The sequence below is a fragment of the Halyomorpha halys genome, unplaced genomic scaffold, assembly GCF_000696795.3.
Source record: "Halyomorpha halys isolate HHAL.00 unplaced genomic scaffold, Hhal_1.1 Scaffold375.1, whole genome shotgun sequence".
In the NCBI taxonomy this organism is placed as follows: Eukaryota; Metazoa; Arthropoda; class Insecta; order Hemiptera; family Pentatomidae; genus Halyomorpha; species Halyomorpha halys.
In genome coordinates, this window is record NW_027105275.1 from 594,764 (window position 1) to 612,498 (window position 17,735).

A 17,735-nucleotide genomic window follows, 5' to 3' on the forward strand; every position below is an offset into this window, starting at 1 on the left:
CTAGAATCAAAATAAACAACGAACAAACGAAAAACGACAGGACTTTTTGAATGCCCTGGTATATATATGTATGAAACTTAAAAATAAATTTGATCAAATAAATCATTCTTCTAATTAAGTGAGAGTAGGTTCATAATCATAACTAAATAATAAAATCTTTATCCCACATTTATAAAATAAAAAAAAATAAATGTATACAGAATAAAAATTTGGAACTATAGATACTATTAAGATGTTGAGGTGAAAAATATTTAAATAATGTTATATTGTAAATTTTTATTAATGTGACTATATGAAAACATTTAAAAAAGAAATAGATGCACTAAACAAAATAAGATATATTAATACAGGAATATGGGGAAATCCGAAACATACTACAACAAATATAGAATAGTGATAATATTCTAAATGGTAGTTTTTTCACCTCACATCTTAATAAATAAAATCAACTTCCTAGGAAAGAAAACCCAGAATAAAAAATTAAAAAATAAAATAAAATTGCACCTGAGACGTCTCTTCAAAATCACCAATCATCCGAAATATTTCTGAAAGTTCGTCTTGAGTTTCTTTCGAAATACGGGGTGTTGGGTTAATAATATTTCTAGGCTCATTTTCTTTGCAAGCAGTCACGTCTTTGGAATGCTCTTCAACTTTAAGATGCTAAAGAAAAAAATAATAAAATCTTAGCAATGAATAAAGAAAAAAATAATTAATATGACTAATTTGTGTATATCTATTTAATATCAAATCATTAAATAAAATAATTGGTTTTCCCACTGTCCTTAAAAATGTCCAAGAGTGATTTTTTAAAGTTCTATTTATTCACGAAGAACTGTTACACAACCCTTATATCATCAAATGTTAAACTTAATACCTCAAAATTACATTTGAAAAAATGGTAAAAAAGAGATTTTTCTTGCTTTGTAAAAGAGATTTACATTTTGATTAATCCAAAAATCGAGATTTAGCAAATATGCACATGTAATGATAATTTGATTTTTTAACAAATCAAAATATGCACAAGCCACTTCATAATCAATCATTGATTACATCATTTAATCTCACAGCTTGTCCCACCATATAAAACTTCTCAGCTTGGAAAAAAAATATTCTATTTTCCCTTAATCATCTGTAGATGAAGTTAGGATGTATTTAAAAAAATAAATATTTTTTCCTAATCACATCTGGACTATTGGTCAATGGTCAAAAATTAATGTCATTAAATTCCATTCACTACTCCTTAGTGCTTAAGTGAAGCATATGGTAACATATTTTCCTAGCCATATATATATTTCAAAAATGGCTTGACCTATTTGACTCAAAGCTGAACATTGAAGAATAATGTAAAAATGGGATTAGAATCTAAATATGGTGGATGAATCCAGTAGAACATATAACTTTAGTTCACTCTTTAAAGAAAAACAATAGTTTCTCTTCACTTATAAGAATCACTGCAAATTATTACACAAACATTTAATACCATTAATAAATTATTGATAAACCATTAATAATCAATAATAGAATATTGATGAGTTTATTGACCAGTGTGAGTTTGCGGTTTCTAACTAAGGACAGACAGTTTTTTTTTTTAATTCAATTTTTAGATTTTATGAATCTTGTACATGGTGTAAAACCTCAAAATTTAAAGAGATCTTTACTTTTTTTCTTGGTCTATTACATAGATTCATTATTGAAAATAATAAACCAAAAAAGAATAGGATGTACACAAAAGTAATGATATAATACTAATGACTGTTACGATAATGACATTTTCAGGGTTTAAACTTAGTTTAACTTATAAGTGACTTAAATAATAAGAAATATTGATCAACGGTTTTCCAAATACAAAAAGATTAGGTTCTTATGCAAACAATAACAGCGATAGCCACTAAATGAAGACTTCAGAAAGTTTCATGCTTTCTTAGGGCAGGATAATGACCTGCAACCTTAAAATTACCAGCACAGTGCATTTTTTCTGTCACAAGAGTATTTTTTTAAACAATTTTCTCTCTGTCAACCCAAACAAACATGTCCATTTAAATCATTGCCCAGTAATTACTCTTGTTCTGGTATTGTTATTACCCTTATTTGGTATAAGAAAAATAAAAACCATTTCAAATGGGCAGTACTGTGCAAATGTTGGGATAACATAAAGGGAACGAATGCAATAAGTTAATAGTATTTTATTAAAACTTTGCAACTTTTAATTAATATACAATACGTGAAACTATTCCCTTGAGAGAGAATAAATGAATATTTTAAATAAATACTGAATTTTCTGACAAGCACTAAAATGTAAAACTTTTCCAGAAGCCCAACATGGTCTTAGTGAGTTTCTACTAATGCAGCCACATCCAGGGCTAGAAGCAAGGAGCTAAGGTTGGTACAAGAAGTGGAGGTGGTGTTCTGTTGTGAATGAGGCCTATGAAGCTTAGCTAACCTTCAGACACTTAAAACTATTTACATATTCAAACTTATTCCTCACAATATATATCACCAATATTATTACTAACAATCCCACATAACCTGTAAAGAGAGCACCACATATAAGTGGAAGGTTTTTCATCATATTTAGATTAAAATAAAAAATAAAAATTGTGGCAGTCTTAGGATTAGTCAACAGAAGTGAAACTTCTGGAAATTAAATAATATATTAAAATTGTGTTAATAATGATCATGTGTTATCATTGCTTAGGATGCCCACTATAAGTAATCTAGTAAAAATACAAGATAACTCGGAGTTGGTGTCCTGAGCAATAATGCAAACTTGTTAGTTGGCAGTCGTGTAAACGTGTTAAGCAACATTTAACTTTTTTTCAATGACCTCCTTCCAGGTCATTTCTGACATACAGGGGCTTATCAAGAGGAGACCAACCTTTTCTAACCATGAAGGCTGAAGTTAAAAAAGTCCACCCCTCAGTTGGATTCGAACCAGTGCCACCTACAGTTCTCAGGTTGCTAAGACCTGCACCTCAACCACCTGAGCTATGGATGGCCCTCAAGCTATCATGTCACTGCTGGTATTGATAAGCAACTGTAACTACTAATTTCCTATTAAAATATAAAAATTTTCCTGCTAAAATTGATCAGTATTGGTCCTCCGCCTCACCACTTCCAATTCATCTCTTCTCGAATCACAAAATCAATTTACTCCCGTATAATTTTTTTTCTTTCTTGATTGTAGAATGTTAGTAAAGAAGTTTCACTTCAAAAATAACATATTTGTTTTGAAGACCAGGTTCAGAAATAAAGCGACTAACTAGACCATAAACTACATGGCAGTATTTAGATTATTCATTAAGAGTTACTAATGAAACTATTTAAAACTCATAAGAAAAAAATATTGTCTGGAATTAATTATTTACTGGATTCAATTAATGCTCTTGTGTTTTATAACCAAGGTATGAAAGCTAAATCTTGCATTCAACTTATTTTAAAAGAAAACCACTGTTTATTTACCACCAAAACAGCGAAGTGTATGCGACTAGGAAAATGATGAAACAATGAAGCATGTACAGTCTATTCATTACATTATAAACTGACAGTATCTATTTATTTGAAGAATTAACAGCACGCAAGCTATCAAATTCATATCAAAAAGCTAGTTTTGATTGTTAGAATTATTATAGAACCTCATAAAACAAGAACATGAAACTTTAAACATTAATCCTTTGTCATCACACAATATCAAGCTCGTTGCATTGTGAAAAAAGACCAATGAAATAGTTAAATACACCCTCTGCATTTCTCAGAGCTAAAATAAACATTTTATCTTTATCTTATGAACACAACCATTATATCAGAGACAATTTGAGGAGTAGCATGCTAGATTTATGGGAAGAACTGAAGTAAAAGAATGATGCTAGTCCTATTGTAAAAATTTCATGGACATTTCTTAAAACATAATATCAAGCAAACAAATAAATAGCACATCCCTACTAATCATTCAGAATGGAGTGATATTAACCACTTTTGATTGAAATTTATTCAATTTCAAGTTGCGCATACTGATTTGGGATATAGAAGAAATTAATGTCTCTTCACCTTAATGACTTTCTTTATGTAAGTATATAATTCAGAGTCTTTTGATATATCAGGCATTCTTTCCACTATGTCCCTTACTTCAGTACCTCTGGTTTTCACCATTGTATGCAAAACAGTTTTAACAGTTCTCAAAGGAACATCAGCTTCTTTGTTTTTCCACCATGCAGTAGGATAATCCTATATTCAAACATTAATAAAAACAAATATTAATCAAAGCAAAAGGATCTGATAAATACAAATCAATAAATTAAAAATATTAAATATACAATGAATAATAAGTTATACCTTCAAAAAAATGTGGAATTCATTAAGTATTCTGGAATAATCCAATTCAGAATCCCACTCTGATTGAGCTTTATTTAATTTCCAAATGCATTTAACAACTAAATCCCTATAATGATTAGTCGCTTTTGGATTGTTTACTATACTATAGAGTATTTTCAACAAGGCACTAAAACACAAAAAAATATTGATTAGCAAATAAATGTTTTCATTATAAAGAAATAATCTAGACAACAAATCAAAATACTTTCTCCAAAAGTAACAAAACCATAAAATAGCAATTCTAAATTACCTTAATTAAATTAATTATAAGTTCACAAAAAAAACCATTTAAAAAAAGATAAATACTTCATTCTGAAAATTCAAAGCACCCTAAACAAATAAATAACATAATGCTTAAAAAAATAAAATAAAAAATACTAGACTAACAGAATCCATAAATTTAACCAATTTAAAACCACATTTATTAAATAAAGAAAATTATAAGTATTAAAAAAAATTATTATGTTGAATTTTATTAATTTAATGATATAAATATATATTTTATTAAATAACCATTGTTATTACTAACTTATTAGTAAATAACATAGAAGATTAATACAATAAAAAGGTAAATTCATAAAAATATAGAAATACTTCTTACCATAGAATATTTGTTTTATTAGAGTTTTCAAGAAGCCGTATTACGAGATTATTAACAACTCTGACAAACATGTCTTGCTTCTCAAATCTTTCCAATCGGGGTTCAGCCAACAAATTAAGAAGTTGTTCCACTATTTTATAAAGAGTACCTTCAGTAATTTGAGAACAAAGCTCTGGATTGTTGCATACCTAAGCATGAAATTTCAAAAGATAATAAATAAACTATAATTCATCACATACACTGTGTATCTCTAAAATATAGGGTATTTAGAATGGCCTAAATGGCCAATACATGGAACAGAAAATATGTCAACATTTTTTACAAGATATAATTTGTTTAAGAATGTTGTTTTCCGTTGTTTTTTTAAAGGTTTCATAATGAATCCATTATTATTAAAACTAAAGTTAACAATGCTAAGAAAAAAGTACTAATTGTAAGTTAGTTTTAGTATCTTTGTATAATCACTAATGCTTCTTAAATTAAGAGAAATGATTAACAATAATTAATGGAAATGAGATATTTATTAAAAATAAAAACAATCAAATGATATGACTCATTAATTTAATTACTAGAGGTGAAATCATAGAAAAAAAAATGTGTAAGATTTAAAACAATAAAAAATTATAGCTCTAAAAGCATTTTTCATGACAACACTTATGTGATAAATCTCTTTATACTGCTAAGTGGACGACACCAACAAAAATTAAGAACTTAATGGCAAAAATTTAAGAGAATCTGATTCAATAAAGGATTGTTGATAGAGGGAGTATGACTTCACAGGTAAACTACATCCAACAATAAAAAATTAAGTTTTATTCATTTGTTTAAAACCAACATTTAGCTATTATAAAAGTCCAAAAACTATAATACCATATATAACAAGAAAAAATGAAAAAAGTTTTGTTTGTTATTCGTTGTTTCATACTTTGTAAGAGGTTCACCATTAAACCATTTTATAACATGATAATAAAGATATTGTAAGTTCACTTCATTGAATTAACTGTGAGGAACTGTAGACTTTAATATTATTACTTAAATTAAAAACACAAATATCTTTTAACCCTTATTTATTCTTTTCAGCCATCAGGCCATTATCAAGAAGACCTTAAATTTGATTTGTCCAAGTTTTTTTTTTTTTTTATATTGTAGACTACCATGCCAAGTAAGTTATAAAAATCTATAATCTTATTTCATCACTTTAAATATTTAACAGTTTTCCTATTCACATTCTAATCAAAAAACTACCTTCAGAAGGTAGGTTAGTGATAACAGTGTTCCATCTGGTTCCAGAAACAGCAGGCAATTACACAAGAAACAAAAAATAAAGTCATAAAATTAAGAGTTTCAGGTTCATCAAAAACAGGTTTACTAAGAACTAATATTCAAACAGTGATTAAAAACAAAGAGACATTGCTATATAAGATAAAAAGTGTTCACTCGATGGAATTGAGTATACACTTCAACATTACGAGTCTACACAAACATTCAAAATTTACTCAAGTCCAATTTTAGTACATTAAGGCACAGAGGAAAGAAACCTGACAAGTACAAGGACCACAAGTATATAGAAAGACTAATAATATAAAATAAGTGTAAGAAGATGAAGTATGACAGAAATGAGGATGGTTAGTGATTAAACTGAAAGTGAAGTTTGTCTCAGGTAATTATATGCCTAGTCACACCTTCGAGATCAAGCAAGAAGGAATGTTATGGTTTAGGTATTTAAGTTAAAATTTCATTATTACTTACCTTCATAAAGAGTGAAAAATTTGCTCTATAACAATTTACAACTTCTGGATGTCCACTTTGATTCAGAATTATGATTAAATGATTCAGTTGAGATACCATTTGATCGATGAAATCAGTTAGGTGACACCACTACCAACAGAAACCATAAGGTCAAGGTAATACTTCAATATAAATTATTTTTAACTCTTACTCTACCATAAAAGACTAAAATAGTTCTATAAAGGCTAGAAAAGTAGAAATAACTATACCTTGTCAGAATTAGCAATGGTATCAAGTCTTGATATTGCAGCCATAGCCTTTTCAATATCACTGCTGGCTATGTTTACTAATTCACGTCTAATAGCTGCGGGCTGTGAATAGTTGGAGAGAGTAGGTGTCACTTTTGGCATGTTAATAGGTTTGAATGATGCCCTAAAGAATTAATTCAAAATAAAATTAATCATTTTTCTCTAAAAATAAAACTATAATCAAACATAAAGAGATTTTTTCACTACATAAAGTCCAAATTTTCACACCAAGTGGTAGGAAGATTATGGACTAGTACAGATATAATGTAAACAAATATCTGTAATTATTAATCATAACAGCATGTGGCCACTAAGTAATACACCCTCAGACTGTATTATCACTGGTAAGCAGAAATTATTTTCCTTCTAATCTCAACTTTCACACAATCGTCCAGGGTAACCATTGGGCCTAAATACATGAAGTCGGTGACTTTTTCAAATGAGCAGTCTTTGAAGGCCATCATCTCCATTGTTCAGCTGTCTCCTTTAATCAACAAGTATTTATTTAGTTTTTGTCTCATTCGCCTCGAACCCAAGTTTCCTTATAGGACCCAAAAGTGCCAGAAATGTTAAGAGCACCTGAGGATGTTAACATTGTCTACATAAGCCAAACTTTTCGCATATGGTTAGATATTGTATGCCCGAATTATCACACTGTTTTCTCCAGGGCAATATTGAATAGGAGGCACATGAGGGCGTCACCCTGCCCATCAAAGCCCCTTCATCACTCGAAATTCTCCAGACAATCTCCACAGAAGTATATTAAACACAATATCTTATTCATGGCCTGCCTTACCATGAGCTTCTGAGTGCCTCCATTGCTCATTATAGGGATGTAGATGAAATAAGATTGTTAGTATATAGCTAATATTAATGTCTCTCTAGTATGGTTCTCAATTGATTTCTCATATCGAAAAGATAAATTAAAATTTATTTTTTACAAGATAAATTAAAATTTATTTTTTACAAAATAAATTTAAGCTATAATATCTGGTTTAAGCTACAATATCTCATAACTCAAAAACAAAAAAGGATTATAACATTTTAAAAAAATAAAAATTAATGCTGGATTCTAGGGACATCTTGAAATAATTCTTGTAAGGAAGAGTATTACAGGAATCCAACAAACCAATGGTTGAGATGCAATATCTTTAGAATGCTGCATTGATTTTTTAAAGCATTAAAATTATATTTCAAAGTAATGAGGTATTGTCATAGCTCAAGCAACAAAATACAGGGAAAAAAACTGTATGGTGATGGGTGATTAATGCCTTCAGGACCTATCGGATCTAAAAAGTTCCAGGTAAGAAAGTTTTAAATTTCATTCGCAAACAAAATCCATAAAAAAAAAAATTTAAAAATATTCCATTCTATGGGAATTTCTAAAGTTAGGTAAGCTGGAGAAAGTTAAAAAACTAGCAATAGCCTGAAAAGATGAACTACAAGCCACTGTTATGACCCAACAAATATCAAATCGAAATTCTAAAAATTTAAGAGATTAGGACACCCTATATAATAAAAAATGTAAAATTATTAATATGGAATATACTTACTGCTGAGCTGGATCTTTCAAAAATTGTAAATCGATATCAACAAGTTTTGGAGCCTGAAAATGGGCTGTTGTACATTCAATTTTATCCACAACAGTTCGGTCAAATCCATATGCACCAAAATTAGAACGAACTCTAGAAAAAAAGAAAAGATATTTTTGAAGTATTTTTCCTGATAAATCCTAAAATTACTTTTTAACAAAACTGTATTGATTATAATCATATTCATTCTCAATGGATTAGGAATCAGTTGTCTTGATACTAGTACAATCTAGAGAAGCTTTATGTTAAAATCCAATATAAATTAAAGTGGGCTTTATTATAAGGAATAAATATATATGTATGTATGTATGTATGTATATATATATATATATATATATATTGTAGAAAATTTAAATTTTTTATCTCACAGAGCAGACATGCATTTCAAAGCCTGTAAATTTTATTTTATAAAAATGAAATAGTTAGTAAATACTGTAACAAAAATTAATACAAATGAGAGGGTTTAGTAATATGACCTTGCCAAAAAAATTAAACCCATTTAAAAATAGGGATTAATGCGTCAAAACATATTAATTAATGAAAATCAGTGTTAGGCTTGTAAGTATTTTAACACATTGTAGTGGGCACATGTAGTAATATGTTTTTTATGAACTGGTGGTAGAATGTGGGAAACGTAGCTAATACGAGTTATTACATGTATGTTACTGAGGTGACTGACGATGAAGACATTATTCCACGACCTCAAAGATTTATCTGTCAAACTATTCCATCTGAGTTTTAATCAAGTTCTAACAAACATGAAAAAGAATGGTCATCAACTGATGATCCTTCGATCTTAGAGAAGTTTTTAGGTCACCCTGGGATAAAAGTTGATACTATTCCCGAATCCATAACTGATGCATTGAACTTGTTTATTGGAGATGACTTGTTCACACATTTTGTAGAAGAATCGAATAGGTATTATTACCAAAATATAAATAATTTCAAAATACCTCAAACAAGTGTGAAATGGAAGGTCAGAAATGAAGACATTTTGGGACTAATTATTTTCATGTGGCAAGTTTGAAAAGATAGAAGAGGCAAGTACTAGACCACAGAGTCTTGCACAGAAACGCCATTCCTTGTAAAAATGACTTTTTGAGATAGATTTAGGCAAATATGGAAGGCTTGGCATTTAAACAATAAACGATGAATCAGACCAATTGACCAAAGTCAGGCCCATAATTGATTATTTTCTCCCACAATTAGTGAACATATACAAACCTAAGCTATAAGTATTCTTGGATGAAGGCATTATACCTTAGAGAGGACGGTTATATTTCAGAGTTTATAATGCGTGAAAATTCATAAAATACGGCATACTAGTGAGAACTATACAGAACTATACTATGTGAGAGCGATACAGGATACATCTGTAATTTTGCAATTTATTCTGGTCAGGGGTCACGACTAATAGAGACAATACAAACAGTTTTATCTCCACATACAGATGTCTGGCACCATCTGTATATGGATAATTATTATAATAGTGTTAATAACACTCAAGCCCTTTTGTGAAAAAAAATTAGGGTATGTGGAACCATCAGAAAAAATAAAGGTTTACTGGAGAATCTAAAAAAGACAAATCTCAGAAAAGGACAGACAATCTTTTGCCGTACAGGGGATATTTTACTTCAAATATGGCAATCAAAGAAAGAAGTGGGCCTTATTTTGTCTATAAATTCGGCGCAAATGAAAGTCACAATATTAACATAACAACACGCCAAAAAATTACTAAACCAAATGCATTGATTCATTACAACTTCATGAAAGGTGTCGGCTGTGTAGGTCAGTATTTGTCTTGCTATTCAATACTACAAAAGACGATGAAATAATATTAAATTTTTCCTTTTTTTGTTCTTTCAACTGTATACTCTATATTCATTTATACAAATACAAGTGCCTATCCTTTATAATATCTATGAAGAATACATTTTAAGTTGGGAAAATCAATTTCATAAAAAAATTCAAAGTAGTTTTCAATTTATAGTGATTTTATGTAACGACAAAATCCCGCTCCCGCCATAACGCACCGACACAAAGCGTCCGACAACAATTGTATTAATAAATTTTAAAGAAAAAATTTGTATGTGGCTAAATAGGACCAAAAGGATAAAACAGTAGTATGGTAAGAATTCCATAGTCATGTTATATCAATTACTAGTAAAAATAAAAACACTACTGGCTCAAGATTGGTCAACTATTCTGCGACAACTTTACCGCTTGTATTAACAATATTATGAAGTTATTCATAAAATATAACAAATCTGAATTGAAATAAAAATAAAATTGAAAACATCAAATATTTTAACCAGTGACAAATGCATGCAAACAAATTATTATACTATTTTCACATAAAAGAGCCTATAAATATAACTTCTATTAAAGAGGAATTATAATTTTTAATTGAAACTAGTAAATCAAAATTATAGCTACAATATTCATCAAATACCTTGCAGTTCTGGGAGGAGTGATACTGGGAATAAATGAATTCTGGGTATCATTACTCCTAGAATTCTCAATTCTATCCTCAGGCCCCTCTTGGTCTTCCAAAACATCTTCCACAACAGGGAGAGGAGGAGATGGTTCTAATGCATGGGTCTCAGTTTGAATCTCAGTTTCAGGAACAACTACTAATGGTTTTACAGTATTTAGAGGTCGAGTTTTAGCAGCTCGTTTGATTCTTTCTTCTAGTAGTGACATATCTTTTTCAGATATCTGTAAGATAAAAGATAAAATACTTTCCAATACATTTTAAAATACACTTTTCATCTATCTTCATCCTATCTAATATCATTAAAAAGTCCTAACACTCATCTATTCCTAACCTGTACCTATGCAGCTTCAAATCCCATGATAAATTTTCCAACCTCTACACAAACCTAAAAGATTAATTACTACTTCAATATTGTACATATCAGTTTTTACTGCATTTCCCATTCCACTCTCAATAATTTCCCATGTACTGATGAGACAAAAAATCAGCCTAAAAACCACATTTCTTAATATAAATACTCCATTTTTTCCCATTCCCCTTGCTAATTAGTAAATTTTACAATCAACAAATTTTTATTTTTTTAACTCTTTCAGATTCATATCTGCATACCTACTCATTCTCAAGGTGCATTTACACTAAAATGTCACCAGAAAAATTATTATTACCAAAATGTTAGAAAATTTTTGTTATTAACATTTTGATTCCTGCTGTTCATACCTGTCTATAAAGGAATGTCTGATATGCCTTTTTATTTTTTTTTTATTAACATTCATTTTTATTCTTTTTAATACCTCCAACCCCTATGCTCCTTACTTCTTTCAGTTACATATATTATTCCAACTCATATTGTTCCTTTTAAATTACTTCTATATTATTTGGTTTTATACAGGGTGTTTAAGAAGAAATGTCGGTAATTAAGGGGGGATTAATTCTCCAAAAATGCAGTTTAGTGTCACCAACCTCACCTCCATACCTTAATCCATTAACAAGGTATAATATTTTTAAAAGGCTTTCCAAGAAAATCATGTTTTTTTCCCATAAAAATACAAAGTTCTCCACTGTAATTTAATGTTTCTTTTGTAAACATTTTCAAAATCTACGATGAATTTTTTATAAGATAGCAATATATAAAATATTGGTTCATTAGGCTATTGCAGCAGCCAACAAGTAACAAGTAAAAATGAATAATTTCTGCCAATGCTCGGTAGAGTCACGAATAATGATATATCCAACTGTGAAAGCTAGTTTAATTTGAAATGGATATTGAGGTTGGAAGATCAAAAAAGTGATACACAACTACAACAATATAAAACACCTAATATCACTTTTGTTTTAGTTTAGATATCTCATACCTAGACCCCCCCCCCCATTAAACATTAAAAGAATGTTTTTGAAGAGGGTTACAACTACAAACAGTGTTATTTATTAATTTGGAAAGTTTTTAATTTTTGTTCAACGATTTTACTTTTTAATTTCTTTTCTTAAGGGATGAAGGCGGCTATGACAAAACAGCAATTAAAAATAATGTTGAATCATTATAACTACAAAATTCATTGTAGATTCTGAAAATGGTTACACAAATTGTGGAATCTTTAGTTATAATAGAGAAATTCAGATTTTTATCATAAAAAAAATAATGTTTTTTTTTTGGAAACTTTTAAAACTTTTTTCAAGAAAAACATTTTTTTGGGAGTGGTTTGAAGTATATTTTACCAAGGTTCTGCAGTTTCCCTTCAATAAAGGACCTTATAACTCATAAGTACAAACTAGAAATAAATTTAGTCAAAAGATTATGATTAATTATATTAGGTTGCTAGAATAGTCATATCATAAAGTAATTTTCTACTTTAAAAACTCCTTTGAATTCAAGAGAAAATCAAATACTGGTACCAAGCTATGGTTATGAAAATATCAGAATGGTTTACAGATGGTTGTTCAGTGTTTCAGTCATTCTTGTGTTGTTTAACGATGGCTAGTTTAAGATAATACCTTCATTCTAAATTTTTTTTTAAGAACCTTTGTGCTGATATTGTAAGCATTATTACCATCATTTTTACTAAACCTTTTAACATTAACTGTTTGCTTTCTTTCTTTTAAGCTTCTACATGCATAACAGCCTAAGAAGCATATTGGGACTAGAATCAACCAGACAAAGCCAATCGACACAGTAAACCCTGAAGGATTTTGTGCATCCATTGATTCACATTAATCATGTAGTACAAGCTAGAGCATTACATCTACATACTTCTACTTTTGTATCTCCTAGTTGCAGCAGAGATCTATAAAACTCAAATTAATTCAAGCACACCAAGTTTTCAGTGACAAATAACAACCCTAATAAACCTGTTTTCTTGATTATTCTTTGAGGATAGATGAGGATTACCATCCATAAAAGAGTCAGAGGAACACATTTAGTCTTTTTTTGGTTAAGTTGTCTGCCTTCTTACAGCAGTACCAGTATACTTTATAATAGTATACTTTAATACCCAGGGCACTCATTAAACTCAAACATTCTAGTAAATGGAGAGGGAGATTTTTAAGGATTTTCCAGTAGTCCTCCAACAATATGGATTGAGTTTGACTGATATTCAATGAACAAACTACCCTTTGGTTATCTGTGTATAGCACAATATACCAGCCAAATAATCTTTCCAACAAGAAAAAGGGTCTCAAAATACTTCTTAGTCAGAATAAACCAGACTCATACAGGCAGCCAACACCTCAATCTGAAGGATAAATCTAAATACAGAACTTCTGGTAATAAACGTATACAAAACAAATATAACTGGAAATAAACAGATATTTTATACATTAATTTTAATGCTATTTTTATGTTAAATATGCAATATAAATGTTCAAAAGAAGAATAGCAAACTTTATTATTCATATAAACCCCAATATAGTCACACAAGCATTTAAAAACTAAATTTATAAATATAATAATCACAGAAAGTAAGGGCAGTGATTCAAAATTATCAGACAGGGTATTGTAGTTTTCATTAAATTTACTATAAAAAAAAAAAAAAAAATAGACACCATACCTGCCCAACCCATTTTAATGTTTTTTCTCCTTCAAGGAAATAAGCTGTCACAACACAATTTAAAGCAGCATTTCTGACTGATGTATCACGATCAGCAATCTGCTTTGCTATTTCTTTTAAAGCACCAGCAGGGCTTGGATTGCAAACAGAAACCCCGTAGTTTTCAATTAGCCAGCTTAACTGCTCCAAACATTCTGAAAATTTAAATATATTAAATAGGTGTGGTTTGCAATAAAAAATAAATGTATAAGTATGTGTTGCGTGTATACACACAGGTGTAAAGGAGTGGATAAATAAAAGTAATAAGTAAACCTGATCGCTGCCGGGCATTTTTCGACTTCAGACCTTCCATGACATAAAAAAATTGTTTACTCACAGGATAAACAGCACTTATTTGTTTTAAAATAGCGCGTACACTATTTCGAACTGTGTCTTTTGGATCACCAACCTATGACAGGCATTAATTTTACTAAACGTATTAAGTTAGAAAAATAATGATTAAACATTAATTATGAAAATCTTAAAAATGGATAGAGCCACCCAGCCATCCTTAAATTTATTGTTATCTAAGATCATTAATGTCTTTTCATTATTGTATGACAGAAATTATTAAGCCATCAAATATTATTTACATTTGTTCTCTTCTTGTGAAATTATTGTATTTTATCCTACTTAAATTTTCTCAAGCATTCAATAACTTCAAAGTTCATAAGCTCAGTAATGTCTAAAAACTAATAAAGTATGACCACTTCTCAAAACACTTTCAAAGACTGAGGATTAGGAAAATTTAACTTCTCCCAACATAAATTAAAGCATAAGTGCCAAAAACTCTTCAGTGGTTTAATCAAGACATTTCATGGAAGTATACTACAATTGGAACCAGATACCTGTATATAAGAACATAAATATATTTGTATTCAAAGGTTAGAATATGAACAAGTTCGTATTCATATTTGTATAAACGAATACACCCATCCCTGGTACAACAATTAAATAGAGGATTAAATCAAAGTATTCAAGATATCAATGTCTAAAAATGGACTTAAAACAATTTCAATTACTGAAGAGTTACCACTGAAGAATTATAGAATTATACATACTTAAACTTACTTTCAATATCAGGTATGGAAAGAAGGATGATGCTTCACTATCCATCATACTATATTCTTCTTCTATAAGAACACTAAAAACTAAGTTTAAATATTCTAATCCTTTTAATAGTACTGATGGATTGGTATCAAAGAATCTGAGAGTCATCCAACGTAATATCAAATCTAAATTCGATATCAAAGCTTCTTTATTTGAAGGTAAATCCTAAAAAAATAAATAGTTTCCAAGAATTAATTTATCATCACTACTTGTAATACACTGAATGGTTAGAGAATTTTTAGTTATATCACAAATCTTACTCTAAATATAACAATGTTGTGATAATGTAATCAGCTCTTTTAACCACAAGTCAAGGGTGACCATCATATTAATTTTACTGTATGTATGTATGTATGTTTTTTTTTTGTTTTTTTTTCTTTATTTTTTTTTCTTTCGCCAATACTTAACATATATATATATATAAATAGTACTAATACACATTAATCATATTACCATATAATTAAATTAGTAAAGATAAAAAAAAAAAAAAACCTCAGTTAATGCATCAATAGCACGAATATGGTATCTGAAGTCATTGTGAAACATGTGAGCAACAAGTGTTTTATTGACATTTGCTACTGTCATCTGTTCCCGAAGAAGATCAAAAAATTCTGTTCTCGGAGTCACAAAGTTCCAACGAAGAGTCTGAAATCAAAATATAAAATGGTGAATAAGCAAGCATACACAATAAAAGAAGAAAATTAAGTTACTTGGCATACAATTTTTCAATGGTCAATGGATTAAGTATTGAAGTACTAAGACTATAAACATTTTATCATAGAGGAGGGAACTCAAGTTATTCATTAAGCATGTTTTCATAAAATAAACATAGATTGACTTCATTCATAAATAAACATTTCATTTTTCTATTGTGTAAAATATTTCCAAGAGGATACAGAGTTGTGGGTACTTGAATGCTTACAGTAAATATTTAAAATTTAAGCACTTTTTCACATTGATATTGTTTTGGTTGAAGGTTGATAGGAATTATTACTAGTGACAAAAATAAATAAATAATTATTTATTATACATTATACAATCATTTTTAAAAATTGAGCCATGAATTCAAGTATAATACATTGTTACTAGTTTTTCCCCAGTTTAGTGAAATAGTATCAAATTGGAGATGTACTTTTTTTACAACAAACAGTGAACTACATCAAGCTGAAGGCCACATTAAATTAAACATCCAAGAAGAGAATAAATATAGGTATTAAAAACATTGTATTTTTATTCTTAGTTTTTTACTTTTAAGAATTATAATTTTTTTTTTAAATGTAAAAGTATAGGAACATATAACGAAACAAATTTTATAATAAGATAGTCATAAAGCTTTCTAAACTGGCACAAAACAAGTTTTTAAACCAAAAACATGTCTTTGTCTTGCTCTAAATAATTAAGTAGACCCTTATAACAAGTTCAGAGCCACATCATGAATTATACGTTGCTCTGTGGTGGATTCATTATCTTTTTCTTCAGATCCATTAACAACTATTTCAGCATGTCTTCCTCAGTTGACAATATACTCATCACTTGAAGCCAAGATCATCAAAATCACAATTTATTTAATCAATAATATTGTTTTTGTCAAAGTTCACACCAATTCTGCTGATATGACAGTCATATTATATTTTCCACCATCTTTGGTTGTTTGTGAAGTTTTGTTAAAAATCTGACGTAGTGCATGGATCACACAACTTTCACTAACTAACCTACAAGCATCCCCAAGTTGTGTGAAAATTGATGGGCTCATGTTGAAATTATCGCTATTTATATGATTTAAAAAAAAAAAAAACATGAAAACTAGAGAATAAAATTGTGAACAAAAAATTGGTATTTAAGGGTTATCAAGCTGGGAATGATAAAAATAAATTTTGTTCCAGCCAATACAATAGTTTAACAAAAACTTTTATTGATTTTCAAGAAAAGATAATAAAGAAAAGACAAGGTTAGGAAGAAGTTTCAAAAACTGTACATTCCAGAGGCAACTAACAAATGTTTTTGATGACATCAAGGCTGCTTGGCAAGTTATAAAAGTGAGGAAAATATAAAGAACTAGCTCTAAAGATACAGGAAGAAGCAGCGAATGCAAATTATGACACAAGTGTTTCTGTTTCTAAACATATTAATTAAGGGTATCTACAGAAAATCATTAACTGTTGAAATGCTTAATTTGTGATAAACTAACAAGAATGAAATGCAAGCAGATTCTTTTATGTTTCTGAATTACAGCGAGTAGAACAATCTATAAAATGAAAATCTATTATATACGATGATTTTAACTCATAGGACAGAAAAAAATAAAAATATGTCACCAAGAGCTCACAAATGTCAGATATTTTTTATAACTACTCTTAACACATTTTAGTTTACAAAAAACAGAAGGTTCCTCTTCCCTCCCCAAGGTGTATAGAATTAATTGTAACTATTGGAAAATCATCGCTTCACAAG

The 17,735-nt window shown here is 29.1% G+C and overlaps 1 protein-coding gene across 1 annotated transcript in view; it reads right to left on the minus strand.

Annotated features, from left to right (window-relative positions):
- The window catches only part of msps (msps cytoskeleton-associated protein 5), a 108,567-nt gene that overhangs the window by 17,329 nt on the left and 73,503 nt on the right, over window positions 1-17,735 (minus strand). Inside the window, exons 21-32 of the mRNA XM_067050231.1 lie at window positions 15,777-15,929; window positions 15,246-15,449; window positions 14,448-14,583; window positions 14,136-14,329; window positions 11,050-11,315; window positions 8,559-8,690; window positions 6,967-7,129; window positions 6,719-6,847; window positions 4,970-5,157; window positions 4,330-4,495; window positions 4,045-4,221; window positions 505-660 (exon numbers count right to left, since the gene is read on the minus strand). Coding sequence (XP_066906332.1) covers window positions 505-660; window positions 4,045-4,221; window positions 4,330-4,495; window positions 4,970-5,157; window positions 6,719-6,847; window positions 6,967-7,129; window positions 8,559-8,690; window positions 11,050-11,315; window positions 14,136-14,329; window positions 14,448-14,583; window positions 15,246-15,449; window positions 15,777-15,929 — 2,064 coding nt within the window. The remainder of the gene's footprint in view (window positions 1-504; window positions 661-4,044; window positions 4,222-4,329; window positions 4,496-4,969; window positions 5,158-6,718; window positions 6,848-6,966; window positions 7,130-8,558; window positions 8,691-11,049; window positions 11,316-14,135; window positions 14,330-14,447; window positions 14,584-15,245; window positions 15,450-15,776; window positions 15,930-17,735) is intronic.